The 27,517-nt window shown below is 41.4% G+C and overlaps 1 protein-coding gene across 2 annotated transcripts in view; it reads left to right on the forward strand.

Annotated features, from left to right (window-relative positions):
• Positions 1–27,517, forward strand: part of SLX4IP (SLX4 interacting protein) — a 237,844-nt gene that overhangs the window by 128,429 nt on the left and 81,898 nt on the right. For both annotated transcript variants that reach the window (XM_056121714.1, XM_056121715.1), the window contains exons 3-4: positions 15,150–15,239; positions 20,597–20,717. In XM_056121714.1, coding sequence (XP_055977689.1) covers positions 15,150–15,239; positions 20,597–20,717 — 211 coding nt within the window. The remainder of the gene's footprint in view (positions 1–15,149; positions 15,240–20,596; positions 20,718–27,517) is intronic.

Raw genomic sequence — 27,517 nt, forward strand, 5'->3', positions numbered from 1 at the left:
GGCTGAGGGCCTGACCTCTTCCTAACTACATTCTATGCAGTGAAGGGCTTGCAAAATTTCTTTAATTTCTTCATAAAACCCTCTTGGTTTCCATGTGCTGTATTCCAACTTCCTAAATCTTCTCCAGGAGGACTGTGATCCACTACGTGAACACACTAGCCAAGTAACTAGACCCCTGTGAAAGTCGATCAGAGTTTACGGAAGGCCATCAGCCTTTTAACTCGGTTTCTTCTTCCTTAAAGGATTTGTTGCCAAACACATTGACTCTGCTTTCCCCCATCTCTCTCATTCCTTTGTGATTTGCTCCTGATCCATGTAGACTCTTTTCCCATCCATAGCAATGAATCTGTTAAGGAAAACAAACAAGCAGCAGTGAAAGCCATGCATCCCAGCCGGAAGTCCCACAGCAGATACTGAATAAGAGAGAGAAGCTTCCTTCCTTTCTGATTCCTTTGCATGCAATACAAGTAACATTTTCCATTGCATTTCTCTCAACTAGAGAAATTTGATCTTAACCCACTAGTCATGGAAAGGTAGCTTAGAGCCAAGGCACTTGCCTTGCATGTGGCTGACCTGGATTTGATCCCCAGCACCATATATGGCTCCCACCAAGCCTTACCAGGTGTAAACTCTGAGCCTAGCTGGATGTACACCTCTTCCCTCAGAAAAAACCCAAACAAAATTATAGCCTTTGATAGCTATCAGGGAGCCCCATTTTACTCCCTCTAGTGTGTTTGTTATCACATCAGGAATCCGGGTTTTGCAGCTTGTTTCGTGTGTGACTGGAATGTGGGGAGGAAAACATGTTCAAAGGTGAAGGTGTTCTTGGTATGTGTAATGCAATTTTAACTGTAAACCATGAACCTGATTCTGTGATGTTCCTGGGAATGAGGACCGTGTACAGTCCAGTGTGTGGGAATTTCTCGTAGAGAATGAAGATGACTGACTTTTGAGTGGATTTGCTTCATCAGTGAAACAAATAGTCTTCAATGCCATCTGGGTGCCAGGCCCAGGACTAGGCATTGGCAACACAGCTTTAAGAGCAGGCAGCGGCTCCCGGCAGGCAGCCCATGGGAGCCAGATGTGCACGAGCATGTGTTTATAGCCTGTGATGGGTTCCACAACAGAGAATGAATAAAAGCTTTAGAGGAAGCTTAATCCTGAAGATTTGGAGGAAGTCTGGGGAAAAGCTTATTGATAGCTAAGAGTTTTGCTTCAACCAGCTCCACTGAACATCTCCCTTCCGTATGGTTTCTAACATGATTACTCAGCTATGTGACTGGCATTTTCTGTGATTGGTTGCCAAAGACTAAATCATGTCCATATAGGTCAGCACAGCAGGAAATGTACTCTCCTGTTCTCTCTCCAAAGTAACGATGGATTTTACTGCTGTGCTTGGGTGGCCCATCGTGAACTGATGGAAGGCGGTACAAGTTGCCAGACTCAATGTGGGTCTTTAGTAACCTTTACAGAACAAACATTACATGCACAAATAGGATCCAAGCAAACGGGTGCAAACCAAGACAGAAGCAGATCTTAAAAGGAAAGCTATTTTGAAGGAGATCTAATTGTGTCCACTCATTTTATGTGTCGGGAAATACCCAGAGAAGGGAAGGAGTACATCCCTTCTAACCTGAGACAACTTTAGAAGACATTTTTCACCTTGTACTTCCTGTGCTTCTCCCTTTTGTGATGAAAGAACTTCCTCTGGGCCTCCTCTGTGTGCTGTGATCTCAGATTCAAGCTAATTTTGTTACGAAGATTGTAGAGTGTTCCTTGCACCTGGCCTGATGAGCATTGTCAGGTTGGCAAGGCACCACAACCAAACAAAAGCCAGCCATGATCACTAGGGATCCTCTGAAGGGAAAAAAGAGAGCTCTTCAGTTCCTCAGTGTTTCCAAGAACACTTAGAGGAAATACTTTGTGAGTCTCTGGGTTGTCATGAGTTTGTAGATGCAGTCATGAATGAAAAGGCCTTGATACATGGTGTTTGACACACAATAAAAGCTCATGTTTATTGAATCTTAATTATTGTTATTGCCAGCTTGTTCACAATGAGTATGCTTTTGCAATTGATCAAGGACTGTGTGTGAGTCTGTAGACTTATACAGATGTGTATTTGTTGTATATATTGTAATTCTTCCATTCTTGTGCTGGTGTATTGTGAATGTCATGTCAAACTATGATGGTTTCTTTTTTAATTAAAATATATATATATATTTAATGTAGAAAAAAGCAGCAAATGTTGGTACAATTTTAAGATTAAAATTGATTAGGTAACACAGTTGCAATATTAAAATCAGTAGATCTAGAAAATAAATTTATGTGAACATTGTTATATCTGATTGCATGCTTGGCAAGTTTTTGTATGAGAATTTATTGAGGTTTTTGTTGCTTAGTCCAGACACTTCCAGAACTATGGTCTGGGCTGAAGATCTATGATCTGGGTCTGTGATCTAGATCTGGGTCTGTAGACCTATGATCTATGGTCTGGGCTGACTTGGATGATAAGTGGGCTGCTGGGGCTTCCGGAAATATGGGGAGAAGCTACCCACCCTTACTCTGAAAAATAAAATCCCAGAGTTCTCAGCCCCCTGTTGCCAGTACCTGAAATTATATGGAGATTGATGTCTCTGCAGAGAATATCGGTGAGGCGGTGTTAAGCCCTTGTGTAGCTGCAGAAGTGGAGGTGGGTGCTGCTGCCCAGTGTTGGTTGGCAGGTGTACGGCTCACCTGCCTCCCGTGGGTGCCCAGGGTTCTCAGCTGCGGGGGCGGCAGTTTCATAAGGTTTAGCTGCTTGGTGTACATCTCTTGGGAGATTTAGTCTGGATTTGGTGGAGCAGGGCCTGCGAGTGAGTGCGTCAGCGTAACGGTAGACATGGGTGGTGGTGGGGCTCCTGCCCCTTTGGGAATATAGCGGATGCAGGGAGGCTACTACTACGGTGGTTTCTGTTGTTGAATATCAATTCCAGGTTTAGATTTCTTGGGTGAGTGTTTTCATGAGGAAAAGACCAAGGAGGGTAAATCATCCAAATATTTGCATTGACTTTTGTCCAGCTTTACCTTTGGATGGGATTGTTCATTTCAAGAAACTGCCTCTTCTTACCCCAGCACTCCATCCCCCTTCTGTGTGAGTTTTTGCTATCATCCTCTGCTCTGCTTTCTCCTACTGTTTACTTCTCTCATACGGCACCTTCCTCCTTCTCCATTCTCTCTGTAACTGCTCTTTTGTCTCATCATTATACTCTTGTTCCAACAGGTTCCTCCACTACAGCAGCCTCAGTATTATGAGCTCCCTGTCTCCCTTCAAACATGGAGTAAAAATTGCCCAAACCAAGTGATTGTGTTCAGAATTCTTGGTTTAGTGAAAGGCCCCACTGGGACCAGCATGGTTATCATCATTACCCCTAAAGGGACTAGGGGACCAACTCTCAAGAATAAGAGTAGGTAGCCTTCAAAGGGCCTCCATGGAGTCTGAAAGTGAATCCTGAGTAAGCACAGTAGAGATATTTCTTATAGTAATGCATAACAATAATCTGTAGAGTCCTGACAGACTTAGATATGATCCCTGGTCATGCCACTTACTGCCTGTGTAATATTGGTATAGTTATTACCCCATTCTTTGTCAGCTATCTTGGCTAAAAATATGTAATAGTTATACTCCTTTACAGTTTGGTGGTGAGAATTAAATTAAATATTATGTGTGAATAACTGTTCTATACGAGATAGTAAATAAACAGTAAATATTTTCAACTGTTCTTTAAAAAAACATGCCTTTTAAATTTAATCGTATAACTTAATATGCTTTATTTCAATAATATTTAATTTTTTTCCTAAAGTTTTTATTACTTGATAAAGAATAGAGGAAGATAATCATTACATTTTTTTTTGCATGAAGATCTTGTGGAAAAATGTCTAGGTATATGAATGTCAGAAATTATAGACGTATCTTCAGCTCTAACTTTTTTTCTTATATTTCAGTTGACCTTTTTTTTTGACATGGGTGTCTTGCAAACTCAGAGTAGAATGTTTCAGAGCTTCAGAATTTCTGTGGGGATATTTTTATAGAATTTTGCACAGACATCAGTGGGAATTCTCTATGGAATGTTGTATAGACATCTTAAACTTTTCCATTGACAACCCCTTCTGCCTGAGAATTTTTTTAGGCAACCTTGGGTATATAGGTTAAAAAAAAGATAGGTATAAAAGCAAACATCACGGAGAGTGAAATAATTAAACTAATAGTAAAACATAGAAATTTGTTTTTAAAAAAAGATTTTTTTTTATAACCACTACATTCAGTTACTTAATATGGGGTTATGATTAAATTGTGGTCAGTTTAAGAAGTTAGGGTACAGAATAATCCTTGGTTCATTATATATTAATTCTATAATTTAGGGCTGGAGCAATAGCACAGCGTTAGGGCGTTTGCCTTGCACCCAGCCAACATGGCCGACCCGAGTTCGATTCCTCTGCCCCTCTCGGAGAGCCCGGCAAGCTACCGAAAGTATCTTGCCCGCACGGCAGAGCCTGGCAAGCTCCCCATGACGCATTTGATATGCCAAACACAGTAACAACAAAATCTCCAATGGAGACGTTACTGGGCCCGCTCGAGCAAATCGATGATCAACGGGAGGGCCTTTACTTACTATAATTTTAAAAAAATACATTTCCCTTATTTTCCATTATTTCCTTATGAACCTGTACTGTCTTAAATCCTTAATGCCAGGCGGCGTTAAAATGCCAGTGAAAATGACACTGTAGCAGTGTCCTCCCATTGTTCATCAAGTTGCTCGAGTGGGCCCAGTAATGTCTCCATTGTGATACTTGTTGTTACTGTGTTTGGCATATCAGATATGTCATGGGTAGCTTGCCAGGCTTTGCTGTGCAGGCAAGATACTCTTGGTAGCTTGCTGGGCTCTCTGAGAGGGGCGGAGGAATTGAACCTGGGCTGACCGAGTTGGCTGTGTGCAAGGCAAATGCCCTATCTGCTGTACTATTTGGGCATCATTGAAATTACTCACGTGCTTGAACATATCCTGGCCCTTCCCCATTTCACATCCAACCATATCTTTTTTTTTATGTATAATATAGGAGTACTGCTATTTATTCAGCCATTGATTAAGCAGATTGAATTGGGAATGAACTCCATGTTACTTTTTTTTTATTCAGAATGTTAATTTTGTTTTATTATTTTGTTATTACCGGGCTGCAGTGATAGTGCAGCAGGTAGGGCGTTCACCTTGCATGCGACTGACCCGGGTTCAATTCCTTCGCTCCTCTCTGAGAGCTCAGCAAGCTACCAAGAATATCCCGCCCCTACGGCAAAGCCTGGCAAGCTACTCATGACATATTTAATATGCCAAACACAGTAACAAGAAGTCTCACAATGTAGACGTTACCAGGCCTGCTTGAGCAAATGAATGAACAATGGGAGGACAGTGCTACAGTGCTATTTATTATTATTATCCCCCCCCCTTTTATTGATTCACAGTGAGATACAGTTACAAAGCTGTCATATTTGAGCTTCAGTCATGCAATCATCAAACACCCATCCCTTCACCAGTGCACATTTTTCACCACCAAACTCCCCAGTATCCCCCATCACCCCCATTCCAACCCTTCCCCTGCCTGTGTAGCAGACAATTTCCCACATACTCTCTCTCTATTTTGGTTACATTCAGTATTTCAGCACCAGTCCCACCACCACTCAAACCTGCTGAAAAAAGGCAATTTTAGATGATTTGTTTTATATAGCTTGTTATGGATAGAATATAATGTCCATGACATTCTGCAGCACTCTCTCCCAGGAGATTTCGTTTATAGTCTCTGGGTCTTGGCCATTGATGAGATTACATGGTGCCAGGGGCAGTTTGTGGGTGTGACTGCCAAGCTACTGGAAAACTGGGGACCTGTGGGGGAAGAGGCCCAGTCAGGATCCAAACAGGCTTGGAGATCTCATTCATGGGTTCCCGTGTATCTGGGTTTTCCTGCCGGTCCGCTCTCAGGTGAGATTCATCTCGTTTTCCAACCACATCCTCTTGACTCTGTCTTCTGCATACTTCTCAAGTGTGTTCCCCTTTTCACCCCCCTGTTGTCTCTTATTTGAGTTCTATTGAGTTTGTTGCTATAGTTGTTGCTCTAGTCCCCAGGTGACTGCTGGTGGTACTAAAGATTGTGGGGAGGCATGTGGTGCCTGAGATTGAGCCTAGGGCTATGCTGATCTGCCTAGCTGCTTCCTGCTGCCATCTCATGCGCACACTCCCACCTAACAGAAGGCTCCCGCCTGCAGGGGCCTCCATACTCCTGCCTCCTTCTGCCCTGTTCTCTTCAGCTGCTGATGGGGCCATTTCCAGGCTGTCAGATTCTGTCCCCAGAGCACACCAAGCTCATCAGGCCTCTTTCATTGTGTAGATGATGCTCCTCTTTCTTTCTTCCCTGCTTGTCTTCTTCTCCAGCACAGAACTGAGATATCACACCTTCTCTGGCCTCCTCCAGGCAGAGTTGTCACTTGGCCAACTGGTCCTTGGGTGTGTGCTCTGGCCACACTCAGGCACTGTTCTGTTGCTGCGTGCTCTCTCTCTCTCTCAGGGTCTGGCTCGGTGCCCCTGTGAAACTCCGTGGGTGTTGAATGAATGAGAGAATGTGGGATGCCTTCCACATATCACAGAGTTCTGAGTCTGCGCTTGCAAAGTCCACATGTATGGCATACATGAATATTTTTCACCATTATTTTACACTTAATATATAATTAGGAGACATGATCCCCCACCTTTGAAGACTGGGAAATCGCTTAGGGTAATTCTCAGCTTTGAAATTCTTAGGACAGAGGGAGGGGGAAAAATCAACAACATACTTGGTTGGCGGTGAGGTTAGGGTGAGGTAATCTTAGGATCCCTCTATTCCATTTTTTTTCCCCAAAAAATATGGAAAATGGCTGTGGTTGATGACATAGTTGGCACCATCCTTAAATAAGGACAGAGGAAGTAGTTTTCGGATACATCAGTGTCCTGGGATGATGTAGAGTGGCTTGTCCCAGCACAGGCTGACAGCCCATAGTTGGCCTAGAAAGCTGGAGTTTGCCCAGAATCTCAGCTCATTTGTCCTGTCATTTGTTCGCTCTCTTTCGCTTTCATGAATATTAAATCCTGTATGTGAGCTGGTACTGTGCTATTCCGCAGGGGGCAGAATCCACCGAGTTCTGGACCCAGTTTCCATCAAGGGGCTAACAATCCAGCAGGGGAGGCCCCTCTGTGAACTAGTCGCTCCAGTCCAGAAAGGGGGGTAGGGGGTGAGAGGAGGTGGGGCTGTGACTGATTGTGCAGGAAAACTTCACAGAGCTGTCCCTCGCCCTTCTTGGGGTCCCAGCTGCATGGGAGTTCACTAAACCTTGGGGACACTGTAGAAACAAAGGCAGAGGCATGCCCAGGAGCCACGGGAGAGCCAGCAGGGCTTCATCAGTAGTTTTTCCTCCAGCCAACCACTGTGCTCCCATTTGTATGTTAGAGGTTGCCTTGGTAATGGCATCGCGAGGGCATCCAGAAACACTGAGGAAAAATGGCCCTACCATTCCAAGGGGAGGATGATTGAGCTGTGGGACGAGATGGGAAGTGTATTTTCACTCAGTCATCACCGAGATGCAGCTGGGCCACTGATTGTGGGGACGGGGAAAGGAGGCTGTTGAGTCTAGGTAGAAACCTCGGGGTGGAAGAGGGTACGAGCCGGACTGGCCACAGCCTGGAGACACACAGCTGGCGCCAGGATCTGAGGCTCTTTCTGGTGACCGTTGGACTAGTAAAGAGGTAACTTGGCCTGTGTCAAAGAAGCAACTTTGGCTTGAGGAAGAAGAGAGGGTTACTGCCTGGCTCCCCTGGAAGAGAGCTGGAGAATTTCTTCTCCACTGAGAATAGAAATAGCTCCTAATTAAGGAGGAGGAGAAATGGGGCCCGGGCTGCCAGCAGCAGGGAGAGGCTTTTTTTTTTTTCACTTCTGTTTACTCCTGGGAGTAAACTTGAGAATAGAGAACTTTAGGAAGGCAGAATACTTCCCAGCATGTGGGAGTTCTAGGGAGCTCTTGCTAGAGAGATCTCCAGGCTACAGAAGGAGAAAGGAACCCCTGTGGGGGAGACTATCAAAAATCTTGGGAAATTCTGTCAGTAGCATAAGATTTCAAGATTAAAAAGAAGAAGAAGAAGAAGAAGAAGAAAGAAAGAAGAAGAAAAAGACATTCTAATAAGTCTGTTTACATCCAACTTATGTGTGGCTATTTCTGATCAGGGTTCCAAGCTATAAGATGATGAGAAAATACCCAGTTCTTATTTTTAAAAATTTTTGTATTTAATTTTATTTTCATAAGGTTATTCACAGCAATTTATTACATTCAGTATCCCCAACACCAATTCTACCACCATTACATCTTACCCACCACCTTTATTTAGAATTTTCACAGCTACCATCCAAGTCCGCCCCAATAGCAGGTCCAAAATAATTTATTTTGTATTACTTGTTATGACTTGTTGACTTGTTATTACTTGTTTTGACTTGTTATTACTTGTATTACTTGTAATTCTTTAAAAATGATCAAGAAATGTTTCCTTAGAAGAAAGCGTGTGAAGATTGTTATATGTCACCCTGGAGCCATTGAGCCCTTGTGTAAGAGATTACTAATATGTGCCCAGTTGGATCTTGCTGTTTTAATTCTTTAGAAAGTTACTGTTCCATAGTTTTCAGTTTAAGGTATTCATGCATCCCTAATTTTTTCTAAATAAATATATTTTCTAATATTTGCTAATAAAGGAGGAATCATGGACAATTTGGCTTGACTAAGTGTCAGGATAGAGCACCTATGGAACAAGCCAATAATTTTTTTTTAATAAATCATCTTAGGAAACAAATGCCAGCTTAGGCCAGAGAGATAGTAAGATAGTACCAGGGTAAGGTGCTTGCCTTGCATGTGCCTACCCTAATTATATTACCCACAGATGGTTCCCTGAACATCTCCAGAGCACAGAGCCAATAATAGCCTTTTGAGCAGTACTGAGTGTACCCCTCCAAAAGTGATCTTTATTTAGACTGAGTTGTAATAAATGAATGGTTTCCAGATAAATCCTACTGTCAGTATTTTCCACTGTTGGAGATCGGTCATAGTTCTTTTTATCTTATAGTTTCAGAAGATATCTGAAAATAATACTGCTGCTTGTTTCTGCTTCAAATGTATAGGAGTCATTGGACACACCTTTCTGTGACAGTGTCCATGACTTAATCATCAAGTTCTTACAGTAAAAAAGAATCAGAGTCATGCTGAGTGAAGTGAGTCATAGGGAGAGGGACAGACATAGAATTATTGGACTCATTTGTGGGATATAAAAAACATAGTATGAGACTAATACCCAAGGACAGTGGAAACAAGAGCCAGGTCCGTAGTTGGAAGCTTGCCACAGTGGTGGTTGGGGGAGGGCAGTTAGGACAGAGAAGAGACCAAAGACAGCTGGAAATGATCACTAGACAAGAACTGAATGCTGAAAGGAGGTAAATGGACAAACATGATAACCTTTTCAGTACCGATATTGCAAACCCAATAACCTGATACTGTGTGTGTGTGTGTGTGTGTGTGTGTGTGTGTGTGTGTGTGTGTGTGAGAGAGAGAGAGAGAGAGAGAGAGAGAGAGAGAGAGAGAGAGAGAGAGAGAAGGGAGGGTAGACGGGGGGAAACTGGGAACATTGATAGTGGGAAATGTATACTGGTGAAAGTGCAGGAGGTGACGGAACATTGTATGACTGAAACCCAATCAATCATGAACAACTTTGTAACTATCTCATGGTGATTTGAATATAAGATATATATGTGTATGTATATGTATGTGTGTGTATATATATATATATATATATATACACACATATGTATTAACAACAATCTTGGTTTTTAAAAGCTATCCTTCAGTACACTTAGCTTTATGCGTTGTGTTTTGTACATTTTCTGAGTGTTCCTGCTGGCCAAGGCTCATGACAGGTTAATAACCGTTAGTAAATACCATTCTTTGTGGCATTCGACCTCCACCTGGTGGCAGCATACTCCTTAAAGGTTAAACCTATAATCAACAGTATGAATAAATCTTTAAAATAATAGTAAATATGGATATGGTTTTCAGGTGTTTTTTTTTTTACCACAACCCACAGTAAGAAATAGGCTTTTAATCTCATAAATTTGTGTACTGATGTGTAAGTTTCACAAACCAATTTTGACCTTTTTATGTGATACACTGATGTGATACACTGATGTTTTTTCAGTTCCATTCCAATGTTCTCTATGGTGGCCAGAGAGATAGTATGGAAGATAAGACTCTTGCCTTGTGTGTGGCAGACTCTTGTTGAAACGCCAGCATCAGTTATGGTCCTCTCTGCACAGCCTGGGGTCACGCCTGCATACAGAGCCACAGATAGCCTCTGAGCACTGCCAGATGTGACCCCAAAACCAAAACAACAACAACAAAACACAATCTGTGATTCTCTTTCAGTAAAATAACATGCTGGTTCCATCATACTGAACTGCACTTAGTGAGCCCCAGTGACTGTGACAACAGCGGAGACCCAGTCCCTCCCTCATCATACTTCATGGCCTGTTACCCACTGAACTTAATGCTGATGTCCCCACATTTTCAGAGACATGATATTTACATTTTAAATAACTGTCAACAGATATAAGTATTTTTTAAGAATCTTGATATGTAACTTGTATACAGTGAATGCTCTTAGATATATTCCCCATCAGGATATGTACCTCACCGTGAGAAATTCTTTCGTGATCGTTCTCAGTCACTTCCTTCCTAGGCAATCCTTATTCTGATCGCTTTCATCAAAAATTTAGTTTTAGCTTAGTTTGAGACTAATACCAAGGACAGGTATTAGAAACAAGGGCCAGTGGTCTGGTCCACTCTTAAAAGCTTGCCAAAAGGGAGGTGGAGTGGGGAGGGCTGTTGGGATACACAAAGGACCACAATGACAATAATAGTTGGAAATCATCACTCTGGACAAGAACTGAGTGCTGAAAAAAGGAAAGGGATGTATATGATAACCTTCCAGTACCTGTATTACAAACCATAACACCCAAAAGGAATGAGAGAGAGAGAGAGAGAGAGAGAGAGAGGGAGGGAGGGAGGGAGGGAGGGGGAGAAGGAAAGGTATAAAGAGAGAGAGGGAGAGGGGGAGGGAGGGAGAAAGAGAGGGAGAGAGTGGAGTGTCTGCCTGCCACAGAGGCAGTGGCAGACCATGGGGGAGGTGACAGGAGGGACGTTCCACCAACTGGGGACGTTGGTGGAAGTGTGCACTGGTAAAGGGATAGGTGTTGGAACATTGTATGACTGAAACCCAATATTGAACAACTTTGTAACTATGTATCTTATGATGATTCAATTTTTAAAAAATGAAATAAATTATATCACAAAACAAAATTTAGGTTTGATGTTATAGAGTTTTTGTGAATGAAATCATACACAACATTTATTAGCAAGAATGATTTTGTTCAAGAAAATGTTTCTGAGATTAATTCATGTTGAATATATTAATTTAGTAAATAGATTTCCACTGCCTGAATATACTACTTTTGTTTGTTTACATGTTCAATTTTTCCTTAGTTTTCAATTGGCTATTATGAATAAAGCTTCTGTGAACTTTTTGCACACAGATCTTTGTATGTACATATATTTAAATGGTTTGCTAAAATGATGGAGCCTTATTATACCTTACCAACATTTAAGTTTAATTTTTTCTAGGCACGAAACTATATTAGTTGGTGGTTCTAATCTGCATTGACCTTATGGCTGATGATATTTTTCCATGTGCTTATTAGCCATTTGTTTATTCTACTTGTAAAGTGTTCAAGTTTGGACTGTTTATTTTTAATAATGATTTAAAAGTATTTTTATACTTCAGATGCCAGTTGTTAACATAAAGTATATGTATTATGAATATGTTCTCCAGTTTTGCATAACAGGATGTTCATTTTATTAATGGTATCTTGTTGAGGAAAGGATTTCAATTTTGACCATCTATTTAATGTTTTTTCTTCTATGGTGTTTTCTGGGTATCATCAAAGAATACTTTTCTTTATTTTTTGTTTGTTTTTGGACCACACCCAGCAGTGCTCATCGACTTACTCCTGGCTCTGTGCTCAGTGGTTACTCCTAGTGGTGCCCAGGGCACCTTATGTGGCTAGGGGAATCCAACTCAGCTCCACGGCATGCAGGGCGAGCGCCTTATCAAGTGTACTGTCTCTTTAGCACCTAAGAATACTTTTCTGCCCAAAGATTGGTAAGAAATGTTGACTTTTATTTACAGGTATATGATTCATTCTCAGATTAATTTTTGTATATGCTTTAAGGTAGACACCAAGTTTTATTTTCTTCCTGTATTTGCATCTAGTATTCCTATCATTGAAAGGCTTTTCTATACTATGGAATTGTAGCACAGAATTTAAAAAGAAAAAGTTGTAGGTGCAAAGATGACTTTTTCCCATGAATCAGAACTGACCCTCTGAACTTCTTAGACCATTCCCAACCTACACTGTTGGTCTTTTATTCTTTTCTTTTGCAATCAAACCTAGGACCTCACACATGCAAGGCAAGTGTTCTAACCTTAGTGCTGTTAAAAGAGAGTGAGAGAGAGAGAGAGAGAGAGAAAGAAAGAAAGAAAGAAAGAAAGAAAGAAAGAAAGACAGAAAGAAAGACAGAAAGAAAGACAGACAGACAAAGAACAAGAGTGTAGGTTGGGAATGGTCTAAAAAGTCATGAATCTGTGGCATATTAAATAACATGTTGAGGGAATGGACAATATAAAAAATGAGCCAAAAAAATTGGCTCTAGTTTACAGAAACAAAAATACCAAGGAAGGGCTGGGGAAGGAGGGGAGGGGGGAGCAGGAAGCGGAAGTCTGGAAGTGTCATAGGGGCCTCAGGCTCATCTGAGGTATTGGGTGAGGTTTCTGTATATATCTTAACCACTAGACACAACACTGCTGAAAGCATGGAACCCAAGCAGCGTAGTTGAATTTTAAAAATGTATCTGTCAAGGCGTTATTGGGGGATGGGATAGAAGCTGGGTTTTGGGGTAGAGTGATGGGATCACAAGGCATTTGGATTAGAAAGTGGAAGCATTGTGTGCCTGAAATCTTATAAACAACTCTGTAAATTATAGTTTGACTTTTTTATTTTTGTTTTTAGGTCACACCCAGCAAGGCTTAGGGTTTACTCCTGGAATTAGGGTTTACTCAGGAATTACTCCTAGCAGTGCCACGGCCCAGGTGGGACACTGAGGAGTAAACCTGGGTCAGCCACGTGCAAAGAAAACACTATAGCTGCTGTACTATCATTCCAGCCCTCAGATGATATTTTCTCTTTATTTTTGGTTTTTTGCTTAGTTTGGGGGCCATACCCGGCTCTGCTCAGGGGTTACTCCTGGCTCTGCACTCAAGAATATACTCCTGGTGATGTTCAGGGGACCATATGGGGCGCCAGGGATAGAACAAGGGCTGCTAAATGCAAAATAAGTACTCTACCTGCTGTTCTATTGCTCCAGCCCTGCCTGTATATCATAGTTTCAGTACAAATTTTAAATAAGTAAACCAATTTTTTAAAAAAATTTTATTAGTGACAAACCAAGAGGTACAGTTGTAGACTTACAAATTTTTGTGCTTGGGTTTCAGTTATACAATGATTAAGTACCCATCCCTCCACCAGTGCCCATTTTCCACCACCACAGATCCCAGTATCCCTCCCAACCCTCGTACCCCCATCCCACCCTGCCTCCGTGACAGGGCATTCCCCCTCTGTTCTCTCTCTCCTTTTGGGTGCTGTGGTCTGTAAAAGAGGCATTGAGTGGCAATCATGTTCGGTCTATAGTCTACTTTCAGCATGCTTCTCCCATCCTGGGAGGATCCTCCCAACACCCTTTATTTGGTGCTCCCTTCTCTATCTGAGCTGCCTATTCCCCTAGCATGTGTGGCTGGCCTCCAAGCCGTGGAGTAAACCTCTTGAATAAGTAAACCAAATTTAAGGGACCTGAAGACTAGCTCAAGGGAACGAATATGAATGCAACACCCAGGTTTGATCTGCAGCACTGCATGTCCCTCTGGGTGAGCCCTCTGGGATCTCCAACTATTGTCTGCCTGGGCAGGCCACACTCTAAGTGCCCTGTCCCCAGTACCTGATGTGACCGCTATAAAAAATAAGTATGGGGACCAGGGAGCTAGCTCAAAGGAGCAGAGCCCTGGGTTTACGCACCCTCCCACCGCCCCCCCCCCCCCCGCCTGATTTCCAGAACAGCCCTAGGAGTGACTGCTGAGCAGAGTCGCTGCCCCCAGCACTGGTGAAGTGATCTCAAGACTCCACATAAAGACATCAAGTGGAGGACTCAGCTTCTTAGTTACAGAAGCCACATTTCAAGTCCTTGGTAGGGACACTGAGTTGTTTTGGACCCTGTTGAATAGTGCGGATAGAGAATATTTTCTTTTTTAAAAAGGTGCTGAATAGCCCTTGCCTATAAAATAACAAAGGAGACTAGTTTTATAGCATACTTTTAATAGAATGTTATTTGAGTGATTCTTAGTTTTCGTAACTAATTCATCTTCTTTGGACTGGGTCTTTCTCATTCTTTAGTGTTCCTCTTTTCATTCTAGGGTTTTCTATCAAGAAAAAAACATCTTTTTTGTCCATCTTAAAGTACAGTAATTGGGACCAGAGAGATGTATAGTGTTAGGCACTTGCCTTGCCTGTAGCAGACTCCAGTTCAATCCCAGACACCCCTATTGTCCCTTGAGCACCAGCAGGAGTGATTCCTAACCATACAACCAGTAGCAGGCCCTGAGCACTACCAGGCTTGTCCCCCAAAGCAAAATAGAACAAACAAAAAGTGGTTAAAAATATGGAATTCTGTTTTGCTTTTTATCCAGATTAAAACTGTATTTGTCTTTAGCATTTCTACCATAAATAAAACTCTCAGGAAGCCGTAAGTTATGCTGTGGAGCTGTGACCCGTATTAACATTGCTGAACAGCAGTGAACTCTATTATAATTTTATCATGAGCAACCACATAGGAATTTGTAAGATTTTCTCTCATTGTTTGTGGGGCGTGTACCAACTTTGCCATTAATGTCTTTCAGTGTGGGAATTTTGCTGTCCTGGTGGATCTTCATATATTGCCGCAAGGTTCAAGCAAAGACACCAGCTGGTTTTCTGAACAGAAGAAAGAGGTATCATAAAACTTTTTTTTTTTCCCCCAGGAGTGTGGGAGAGTCATATGCAGCTCTGCTCGGGGCTTACTCCTGGCTCTTTGCTCAAGGGACCATTTGTTGTGCTGGGGTTCAAATCAGGTTAGGCTGCATGCAAGACAAACCCCTAAACCTTCTGCTCTCTCTCTCTCTCTGACCACAGACCTTTTGAATGAGTTAAATACAAGTGAGTATTGCTAGAAGAAATACTAGCTCTTTTCAGCTTTCATTTTCCTTAATGGATAAAAACAAAACAAAACAAAAAACTATTGAGTGATATTTAGCTCTTGAAAAACAGTCGTTTTGTGCCAATGACAGACGTACACCTGCTTTTTCTCCCGCTTCGGAGCTCTAGACATCCATATATTTCATATACTTCTCTATGACTTAAACCTCAAATTTCCTAGCTCTTTGTTTGGGGATAAGGAATTCTCTGTCTTAAAAGAAGTTAAAGTGACTATTCCGAGTGAGCAGGGCTTTTAATACAACTGGGTCGAAAGAAGGGACTGCGCACCTGGAACAGGTGTGAGGGTTCACACAGGCTGATCTTTCACACCTGTCTGCAACCCTCATCTCTTGTACTTTTATCTTCCAGCATCCTTTTATTAGGATGAGCCTTTTACAGCAAGTCCAGAGCTGTTGGACCGTGTTCCTTCACTTACTGCAGGCAGTTCGGAGAGCACCGAGCCGCTTGCCTGGGTGCACAGTGGTTGACTTTGCAGGGCCTCAGCCCTTTCTGTGAGTGTAGAAGTTCCTGCAGAGACTGTGGGAGTTCTCTTTGCCTCCACAATCCCATGGAGCTGCCTGTGTGGCTATGTTGAAGATGCATCTCATTCTTCTTTGTTGTTGTTGGTGTGATTGTTGTTGTTGTTTTGGGGCTGTGCTCAGGACTTACTCCTATCTCTGTGATCAGGGATCACTTCTGGCAGGACTCAAGGGACTATATGAAGTACCAGGAATTGAACCCAGGTCGGCTGCTTGCCCCTATTCACTGTACTATCACACTAGCCCCACACATCTTGTTCTTATCCCATGCTTTGCTTCCTTCTCCAGATGCCTGCTTGCTAGTGAGCAGGGAAAACATGGCAATGGCTTTTCCCTAACTTTCAGAATGTTAGAGCGCTTCCTGTTCCCATGCAATCCATTCATCACAAGAGCTGGGGAGAGCTGGAAATAAAAATAAGTTTTATGAAAGTAGTGATTGTGGCAAAACTTTGATTGGACCACTGTTTTAAAGTCAGCTTTCTGTAAATCACTAGGCGGAAAATAAAGTCACCCCCCCAAAGGAAACATAAAGTCCATTCATTTTGAGTCAAAAAATAATTGCTGTTATCAGACTTTGCTTCATAAATTTGCAAATAGGGGCTGGGTACAGCCAACAGGGCTCGTGAACCTTACAGGTGGCTGGGCCCAGGTTTGATCCCCAACAACCCATATAGTCCTCCGAGCCCCACCAGGAGTGAACCCTGAGTACGGAGCCAGGAGTAAACCCTGAATATTGCCAGATATGTTCTCCAAACCAAAAAAGGTAATAATAATAATAATAATAATAATAATAATAATAATAATTGCTGGTGTGAAGCTGGAATAAGAAAATATTCCATATGATGGGCTTTATGTTCAGGTAACTTTTCCCGACTTAATATTTAGTAGATTGTTTATACAGCTCACCTTCATCTAGTTCCAGGCTTTGGGTTACCTCCACATCTCCATGATTCAACACTTTCCTCATTTTCTTAAAATGATAACTGTTCCCTCAACGGTTCCCCACCCCAGAGACTTCTGATTTGACTTAAGTTGCCAGCATTCTAGCGTCAACTTTTCAGGCCCCGGCTTTCCTCCATTGCCTTCCCTTGCTTTGCCACCTCAGCTTTCAACCTTCCTTTGTTGTTTGGTAGCTAGCTTTGCCAAGAGCCAGTTGGCTTGGAAACTTTTAAAATAAAGCTCCAAGCGTGAGTCACTTCTAGCCAAAGCATGAGACTAGATTTTTCCAGGGTGCCACACACAGCTGCGTTGCTCCACCTTGTACCTGTGTCTGGGCAGCAGGGCATGACTTAGCAAGGATGCTTCCTGCACGATGAGACCTGCCAGGCTCTGCCACAGTGACAGCCCGACTTGCAAGCTGAGCTTGCCCCGCCAGCAGGCCAGCAGCGTTGATGGCGTTCTGCGTTCACGTTAAGGTCTTCCTTTAAAACATATTAATTTGCATTGAAAATATCTGGGAGGGGCTGGAGAGAGGGCTGTGTAAGTGCTTTGCATGCAGGAGACCTGGGTTTGATCCCTGGCTCCTTAGGGTTCCCCCAGCTCAGAGATGGGCGTAACGCCCAGCATTGTAGGGTGTGTTCCAAAACAAAGAAAAACAAAATCCAATAACAAAACTGCCCCAGAAGTTGTAGGTTTACTATTTTTTTTAGTGTGTGTGTGTGTGTGTGTGTGTGTGTGTGTAAAAGGGAAGAAAAGCTAGTTGAGAGAAGAATACCATTGTAACTTATCCTTGTTTCTGTGCCTTGAATTTTGTCATTAGATCATGCCATGATTTCATGAGCCATCAGTTTGATAACATTTTATTATTTTTTTAATTGAATCATTGTGAGATACACAGTTACAAAGTTGTGCATGATTGGGTTTCAGTCATATAATGTTCCAATACCTGTCCCTTCACCAGTGTATATTTCCCACCACCAGTGTCCCCAATTTCCCTCCTGCTACCCCAACTCAGCCTGTCTCAATGGAAGGCACTTTAATTCTCTCTCTCCTCTCTCTCTCCTCACTCTTCTCTCTCTCTCTCTCTCTCTCTCTCTCTCTCTCTCTCTCTTCTCTCTCTCTCTCTTTCTTTCTTTCCTCCCTACCCCTTTAGGCATTATGGTTTGCAGCGCAGGTTCTGAAAGATTATCAAGAGTTCAGCACAAATAGATTTCATATTCAAACAGCTAAACTGCTTTCACATATGAACTTGAGTAAACAAGTCTGAGCCCCCGTTAGAAATTCTAGAGAATTTCAGATTTCTCTATCTCTTACTCATCAGTAAGTTTTAACTTGATCTTCTCATCTTCCCTCCAGTTCAACTGGAAGAGCATGCCTTAATTGGGGTGGTCAATTTTTGAGGTGCCTTGTTTGCATTTATGTGATCTACCTTCCATTTGTCAAACCTCATTCATAGGAGGGAAAGCATAGTAACTAGAGACAAAAAGTTTGTGTGTATGGGCTTTAGTGTTATTTTTGTCCAGCTATTTTTACTTCTAACCTTGTAGGGCATTTATGACCAAATTTTGACAATCTTTGTTTCCATGAATGTCTTTTGCATATTTTCTAGCTCAGTCATGGTTGAACCCTGCATGTAAAGTAAAATTCTTTAATTGTTAAAACAACAGTATGAGGCAAGGCTGCCTTTCTGTTGTGTGAACAATGCCAGAACTCTCAACTGTAAATGGATATCTCTATTCCATAAGGCACTACATCTTTTGGCTGAAAAATGAGAGCAAAAGAGACTCGAGTTTGCATTTTATTTAGAAATTTATATTTGTGAACTAAATCAAGAGTCTTCTTATACCATTTGAAATATACACGCATTTGCAATAAAAGTAAATTTGGCTTATCTTTGTCCTTTGAAATAACTTAAAACTTTTTTTTTCATTTTAACTCATGAAGATTCTAATAGATCAACTTGAGGTGGCATTTCAAGGAACCTGTGAAACAGGTTTTAGGTGACCTCAGCAACTCTAGAGCCTTTACAGAGTCTTTGGAATTGAACAAGAATTATTGGGTTTTTTCACATCTCAGTTCTTAATCTAAGTAAGGAAATTTAGATTTCAGTGCATTTTTTTTCCCCTTTCCTATATCAGCTTACTTTTTTTCCCCTGTTGGCATAGTTAAAATGATGTCTTCCCATTATATAGTTATACATTGGGGGGGGGTATTTGTTTTGTTGTTTTGTTTTTAATAAATAACACTCAGTCAGTAAAACAATAGGCAGCTCCAGAACTTCTCTAGAGGTATGGCATGCTTACACAGAATTAGAACCATGTGTTTCTGTTACCTAATAAATACTAATCTACTTCAGACAAATTCAAATGATTAAATTATTTTCTTCATTATGAGGTGCATATAGTGCAGTTTTCCCAAAAGCAAATGGGGCATATACAGTATCATCAATAAGAATGTGAAAGAAAATTAGATTACTGATTTCCAGCTCTCCATTCAACTAACTATCCAATGTATTTATTTATTTATTTATTTTTCATTAGATTTGTAAGCCTAAAGCCAGAAACTACTGAATGGTGATGTTTAGATTTTAAGAAATTCTAAGATTTCTTAAAGAAATTTAAGAAATTGTAAACCAAATTTGAAAAATATGTCATTGTTTCTGGGCTGGAGCGATAGCACAGCGTTTGCCTTGCATACAGCCGACCTGGGTTCAATTTCTCTGTCCCTCTCAGAGAGCCCGGCAAGCTACTGAGAGAGTATCCTGTGCACACGGCAGAGCCTGGTAAGCTCCCTGTGTCATATTCGATATGCCAAAAACTCTAACAAGTCTTACAATGGAGACTTTGCTGGTGCCCGCTCAAGCAAATTGATGAACAATGGGAGGACGGTGCTACAGTGTTACAGTCATTGTTTCTAATTCTTCTTGAACAAACCAGAACCATAATTCTTCTTGAACAAACCAGAACCAGGGGCACTGTGGCTTTTATATTCAAATGACATCATTTCACTGAAATGAATGGCTGCCCATTTTAACTTTGGGGGGTCCTCTTTAATCCACAGTTTCTGTCCACACATAGGACTCCACTGTGGGCCCTTGCTGCCAGTAGTATTGACTGAAATTCTCTCAATTTGTTACAATAGAACAGATTGAAATTTATATGATAACACTCTTTACCGTACTGACACCCTAATTTTTACATAAGGTATGTGGTTGTTTGTTCTTTTTTTGAGGGGGGAATGTTCAGGGCTTACTCCAGGCTCTGTGCTCAGGGATCACTCCTGGCAGTGCTCTGGGTACCATTTGTGGTGCCAGGAATGAAACCAAGGTTGACTGCGTGCAAGGCAAGCTCTCAAGTGTGTGTTTTCTTTTTTGATGCAAAACTGAGGCAGAGGGAAATAAATTAGTTTGTCAGATCACAGAATGAGCAGACACAGATTTAAGAAAACCTTGGTGAGGAATTTAAATTAGTGGTGTTAGCTATGAGCACATAGAACATTCCTTTCAGTGTTCATGGCTAAATAAAAAAGCAAACAAAATGAAACATCCAGGGTTGACTTTTTAATATGCATGATGTTGACTGTGGGGCATTGCATTAAATTAAAAAGTTGCATCTAATTTTCAAATTTTATTTTAGGAGGTCTGTTTACTGTTAAAAGAAACCATTGATTCAAGAGTTAAAGAGTACTTAGAAGTTCGTAAACAGCACAAGCCGTCAAATACAGAATTCACAAGATCCAGCCCTTTGTCCTTAAAAGGTAGGCTCAGCATCCTTTGATATTTGGGTAAAATGTCTGCTTTGTAGAAATGGCAGTTGGGTCCTACTGTGACTGTCATATTAGTACGGTGATACATTTTAGAAATATGTTCTAATGAAGATGCTCTGCTAGGGTAAAGAAAATTAACCAAAAAACTTTGAAGCATTTTTTCATGGTAGACAACATACTTTAAATAGAAAATAAAGCATTCCTCAGGAAACTAAATTGTTTGACAGATTTTTTTATTTGATAACCAGTCCTTCAAATATTAGTATTGACTTGATTGTGTGCTCTCTGCTTTTTAAAAACATTCATGTATGTCAGGCTATTTCAGAGATTTTCAAAGGCTATTGATAATGTCCCTGTAGAAATTTTGTAATGCCTGCAAACAATTTGAGTTGTCATAATGAGGGATGGCGCCATGGAAGAAAGTTCTGTCATCTAGTGGGTAGAAGCCAGGAATGCCACTAAATATCCTGTGATGCACAGGATAGTTCCTCCCAGTAAGACATTGCCTGTCCCCAGCTGTCAAGGACACTGAGGTTGAAGGTTCTGTCCTATTCCCTAATAGCACATGGAGAATGGTATAGGTAAAGTAACTAAAGAGCTGCCAGACTGAGGAATTTAAGGAAAAAAAAATAATAAAGTAGACCATTTTCTTGAGTTCTTGAGGACTGAGATTATCTTGTTTATTTGGCCCTCACTGTTTTTTTTTTTTCTTTTTGAGTCACACCTGGCTATGCACAGTGGTACAGTGGTTACTCCTAGCTCTGCACTCAGGAATCACTCCTGGCGGTGCTTGGGGGACCATATGGGATGCTGGGAATCGAACCCGGGTCGACTGTGTGCAAGGCAAATGCCCTTCCCGCTGTGCTATTACTCCAGCCCCTGGCCCTCACTGTGGAGCTCAGGGCCTGAAGTCTCAATTCAGTGATAGGTTGACTGAAGCACATTTGGGTGCTAAGCCCTGCACCATCTCCTTGGCCCTCCTGTAATTTTATTGAAATGGCCTTTTCCAAAAGTAATTTGAAAGCCACTAATCATATGGTCTTACCAATTTCCTCTCTAGTATTCAGTTCTGTGTCTAGTGTTGCCACGAAAGAGAAAGCTGTTTCTGTATCGATGGTGGGAATGAATGTAGGTGCTTTTTCTCTCATGTAAATTGTTTATCTTCTTTCAGTTGCATTGTGTATTTTATCTTTTCCCATTCCCGTTTCTGTGTAATGGTAATATGCTTTATCATATGTTGCTAATGCAATCGTGCTGGGAGAGGTGATCTCCAGACTGATAACTTAGATGATTATTCATAAAATTAATACTTTTATGCTCTGTGTTTTCTTTATGAAAACAGTACAGATGATTCTGAGACCATTTCCCAATCATGTTATACAAAGGAATAGCAAAAAGTTATTAGCACACAGCATAGTATAGGCATTTGTCAAGTGTTATCTTTTAAAGGCATCTCAAATGTTATTCCAATAAATTTGATAAAAATAGTTTTATAAGAAAGGTTTTTCCTTAAAAGATTGCTCTGTCAGTTCATGTCAATTGTACCTCATTAGTATTTTTTCCCTTATCTTGCCAATATTGGGTGTTACCAGTGTTTTTAATTTTTGCCAGTGCAGCAGGCCAAAATTTTGATGTTTGTCTAGTGTCATAAGGAGCCTAAAATAGGTCCATGGCACTTTGAACTTTCAGGCTGGATCATTGGTATCCTCTCTGTTCTTGTCTTCCTTTAATTAAGTACTGAAGAAGCCAAGTCATGGGGATGGAAAGCAAAGTGCTGAGCGGGTCATTTCCCACTTCCACTTCCCGGTTCAAGAACCATTGCTCTGGCCAAAGGAACAGACTGTTCTGTTGTTCTGAGCATCAAATACGTCTTTGAGGACTTTGCCAGTCTCATGGGTCATTCCTTACAGTTTGTATAATGACTGAATTCTTAGTAGGCCTTTCCATCAATGTGTAAGTCCAGCTGCACTCAAGTCCCACATGAGTTCTTGGTAGACTCTCTGAATTTTATGAAGCCACTACCTTAGTTTGTAAAATGAATGTCTTGATCAGAAGCATTGTGGTGGTGAGAGTGAGTCTTTCATTAAGTCCATGGGTGGCGTAACCGGCAGAACATAGCAGAACCCACATTCTGAATAAGGGTTGATTCCAGATATGAAATGCCTCTTCTGTGATGAGATAGGTCTAACATAATCCACCTATCATCAACTATCCCATTTCTCTGTGATATAAGAAGTTGTTGGAAAGGCTCAGGTTAAGCTCTGTTGGTGGATCTGGAGCAGTTGTTCAGGAGTAGGGCGTTAACCTTGCTGACCCAGGTTTGATCCCTAGTATCCCATATGGTCCCCTGAGCACCACTAGGAGTAATTCCCGAGTACAGAGCCAGGAGTAACCCCGGAGCATTGCAGGGTGTGACCCAAAAAAGCACTCCCCCCACAAAAAAAAAGTTGGTGGTAAATTAGGCTCTTGGCAGTGTGAGGTTAACCCTTAGTGAGGTTAAGTTTATGTTATTGAGCTCAAGTGTAATGTCTCATTCTTACACCATATGGCCCATGAGCCTTTTGAGCAGATGATTTGGTGGCTAAAGACAGAGGTTGACTAGCATCCCTGTTATAGGCCATCCAGATCACTCTTAAGAACTTCTTAATGATTTCTGTTGGAGTTTCTTTTGGAGAACCAGTTCTTCTGGGTTCTTTTATATAAATCAATAGATAAATACATAGACATATAGACAGATATTTGTAGCTTAGATTTTCTCTTATAAAAACTCGATGGACCCAAAGTGTTATACTACCTCGGCCCAAAATATGGCTTTCAATGTTCTGGCTGCTGGACGTTGTTTTCTTTACTGCCTTAGTGAGATAATACTAATGCATTTATTCATTCACTCTACCTATCAGGTAGAGCCATTGATTAACCAGGTGCAAATTTTGATTTGCTAATCAGCTGGTCATTAAAGCTGTCACCCTTTTAGATTATTTGTATCAGTCAGAGAAACATGCATATACACCAGTGTTTGTGCTTATATTTTAATAGTAGTGGATTCAAGTTTCAAAAATTTGAATTTTTTTTTAAATTGAATTTTTTTTTTTGATGGGCACATTTTATGTCCTGGATTGCTCAGAAACTATATATATATATATATATATATATATATATATATATATTGCTTTTTTGGGTCATACCTGGCGATGCACAGGGATAACTCCTGGCTCTGCACTCAGGAATTACCCCTGGCGGTGCTCAGGGGACCATATGGGATGCTGGGAATTGAACCCGAGTTGGCTGTGTGCAAGGCAAATGCCTTACTCGCTGTGCTATTGCTCCAGTCCCCTCAGAAACTATATTTTTATAAATTTTACCTGTCTCTACTTGGTATATCTGTGTCCTAGTCTGGAATCTAGAATATCCCCTCTTTTGTTCTCTGAATCTTACTGTAGTTTCTTCATTTTAACAGACCAGAGTACCTCTTACAAGGTAGTGAGATAATCAAGGTTTCTGTGAACTAACAATGTCCTTGTATTCTTGTTAACAGAGTATTCGACAAAATAGTGAAGCCTTGTGACTTTCCTTGCTGTAACTAGATGCTTGCTTCTGCATACAGATTGCCAATCGCAATATAAGGGTGTTCCATGTCACATACCAGGGAAATGCAAATCAAAATAGTAATGAGATATCAGCTCACCCCATTGAGAATTACTTCTGTACTTTAAAAGTCTGTGACCAACTGGTGGTGGTTGGATATCATGAAAACGGAACCAATATCCACTGTGGGTGGTAATGGAAAACAGTAGGAAAACTTCTCAAAAAGTTAAGACTAGAACTCCCGTATGACCCCTATTCCACTTCCTGGCATCTGTCCCAAGATCTCAAAAACATCAATTTGAAAAGACACTTTCATGACTGTTTTCCTTGTAGGTCTATTCACAATAGCCAAGATCTGGAAACAACCCAAGTAACTAATAACAGATGAACGAATAAAAAAAATTGTGGAATATAGACATAATGGAATTCTACTTATCTATAAAGTGAAATCCTACAGTTCACTGCTGCCTGGGTAGCGTTGGAAGGTATTCTATGCAAAGTGAGCCTAAGGGAAAAGGCCAAATACTGAATCACCTTACTCATGTATGTAGTTTAAAGAAACCTAGTGAGGGAATAAACAAAAAGGCCAATGATAATAGACCCTGAGAATCTTCCTAAGAGTAATGACTTTGCTAAGTGAGGGGGAGGTAGATGAGAAAGACCCAAGAGACAATGGTCGAGAAATGCTGATTTTCTGGTGGCAGATGTTGTATAGCAACATTGTCTTCCTGTATAGATCAGTGTCTGAAGAAAACTCTGTGTGTATGTGTGTGTGTGTGGCGGGGTTGGGGGGAGATTGAAAAAAGCGCGACCATCTTAGAAAAAGTCTTGTTTAATTAAACCTATTTTAACCTACCATTATTCTCAAAGACTCATTTGTCTTCTACTTAGGTCAAAGAGGCAAGCTAAATAGGAAAATTGCATTGAGAAATTATCTTGGCTAGTTCACGTTCTTGATGGGGATATAGCCTCATAATTGCCTAGGGATAAATGTTGCTTTTGACACTTTTTATTGGGAGGGGTCCAGTCTAACGACTTCTTCCTGATCCTTATTGGGTAATATCACTCACTCTGTTGAGACATGGACTCCCAAGTGTAGATATTACCAGTTACAAGATAAATCTATTGCACATATATTTTCAGAAAGTGGGAAAAAAAGCTACAGATTTTCATAGATTTGTTGGACCCTTTGTGAATGCATTTCTATTTATCACTTTTCGAAGTGTTACAGTTAAAATCCAGAATTCCAAGAATTAACCTTATCTATGGGAGCCTATGGCTAAACATACTCAAACTTTTATTATTTCCCTTCTCTCATTGTAAAAAGCTATAAGGTGTTAAGTAGATTTATGGAATATACTTGCTGAGTTACTGCAGGATCTTTGTTCAGGAAAGAACATTCTGAGAACTTGCATAACCTAAAGAACAGATGAGAGGTTGTAATTCTCCTTCAAACATATCAAGTCAAGTACTGTTTTCCAGATGTAGAATTTTGCTTATCTTATAGAGTATAATTTGTTTAGTATTTACTGATATTCCAATATTAGTTATTCTACAACTATCATAATAAATTATCACAGACTGGTAAATTAACTTTCTCACAGATCTAGAACCTGGAAGTTCAAAATCAGGGTGCTTACAGAATTGGTTTCTTGAGAGGTCTCTTTTTGGGCCAGAGAGATAGTACAGATAGCATGCAACTGACCCCATTTCAGTCCTCAGGATGCATATGGTCCCCTGAACCCTGCCAAGTGTTATCCCTGAGCACGGAGCCAAGAGTAAGCCTAGGGTATGCTAGTACTCCTGGGTATAGCCAAGAATCAAGAAACAAACAAAGACCAAATTCAAATTCAAAACAAAGACCTCTTTCCTTGTTTGGGCATGGCTTGCTTCTCCCTGTATCTTCACATGATTTGCTCTCTGTACATATCTTGTCCTACTTTCCTCTTGTGTGGCACCAACAATATTGGATTAGAATCTACCCTAATAATCTCATTTTATCTGAATTACCTCTTTAATTGTCCACTACTCAATGGCACCACATTCCGTGGTATGCTAGGAATTGGGACTTCAGCATGAAATTTGGAGAGGTACAGTTCAGAGCCCGGCAGGTGAGTTGTTTAAGTAGTATCTGAGTATACTCTCTATCTTATTTGGTGTTATGGATCGTCTCAATTAATCAATAAGCTCTAGAGATCTCTATTAAGCCTCTACCTGGACTCCTACTAAGGTTACCCTTGGACCATATTTCTATAGTGAATCATGTTTCTAGCCAGTGGTCGGCTTCAGTTGACTACAAATATTAGCCCATTCCTGGGTTTTGGTGTGTGTCTGAGCCCTCCCCGCACCTCACTCTGAGAGGTATCCCTCCCCATGAGTGTTCTGCATCCCAGGACCAGTTCTGGAGGCATCATTTCCCCACTTCTCTGCCCCCACTTTGGTTGTGCAGAGCATTTCTGGGACCTCAGGGAAGTCACTGGGCACAGGCTGGCCCCTCTCAAAGAGAAGCATACACATACCCCCCACTCTCTTGGATCCCAGGTGAGCTTGGTGGGTGAGACTTACATGTGTGTTTGTAATTGCTTCCACCAGAGCCATTCGGGTCCTCACTCTCATCTCTCTTATGGGTCAGCCTAAGAATGACCTTGTAGGAATGACTTGACAAACGTCCTTGGTCCCAGGTTCAGGTACTGCTCACTGGCTCTTCTGGAGGATGCTGGGAGATCCTGCTGCCCAAAGCCTGGAGACTTTGACAGTCCTCTCTAGCCTCGCCTGTGGGGATGGAACTTAGTTTGCCCACCTCAAGCTCAAGTTACCAGTTTTAGGTGGCTTCAACCAGACAAACCCTTTGACTGTCTCTGAACTGAGAAGCCCCAGACCACCATGAGCTTTTACTTCTGGTCCTTTGCACATGTTCTCTCCCTAAAATTCTTTTCTCCATGCACTTTGCTGGCCCAGCTCCTCATCACATACCTCGTCATGCTGCAGACCTGTTTCTCAGGTGCTTCTTTATTAAAGAAGCATCGTCTGATTGCTTCCATCTTCTCCCAGAGTTGTCTCTCCCTATTCCACATAACTGGTTCACTCTGAGCAGTAGCAGCACTAAACCACTCATCTTTCCCTCCCTGTTCGTGGATCTTGTCCCAATCCCCACCCAGTGTAGAGCTTATTAGTCAAGAGGAGTAGAGGATATTGAAAGAAAAGGA

This window comes from Sorex fumeus, unplaced genomic scaffold (genome assembly GCF_029834395.1).
Source record: "Sorex fumeus unplaced genomic scaffold, SorFum_2.1 ptg000044l, whole genome shotgun sequence".
In the NCBI taxonomy this organism is placed as follows: Eukaryota; Metazoa; Chordata; class Mammalia; order Eulipotyphla; family Soricidae; genus Sorex; species Sorex fumeus.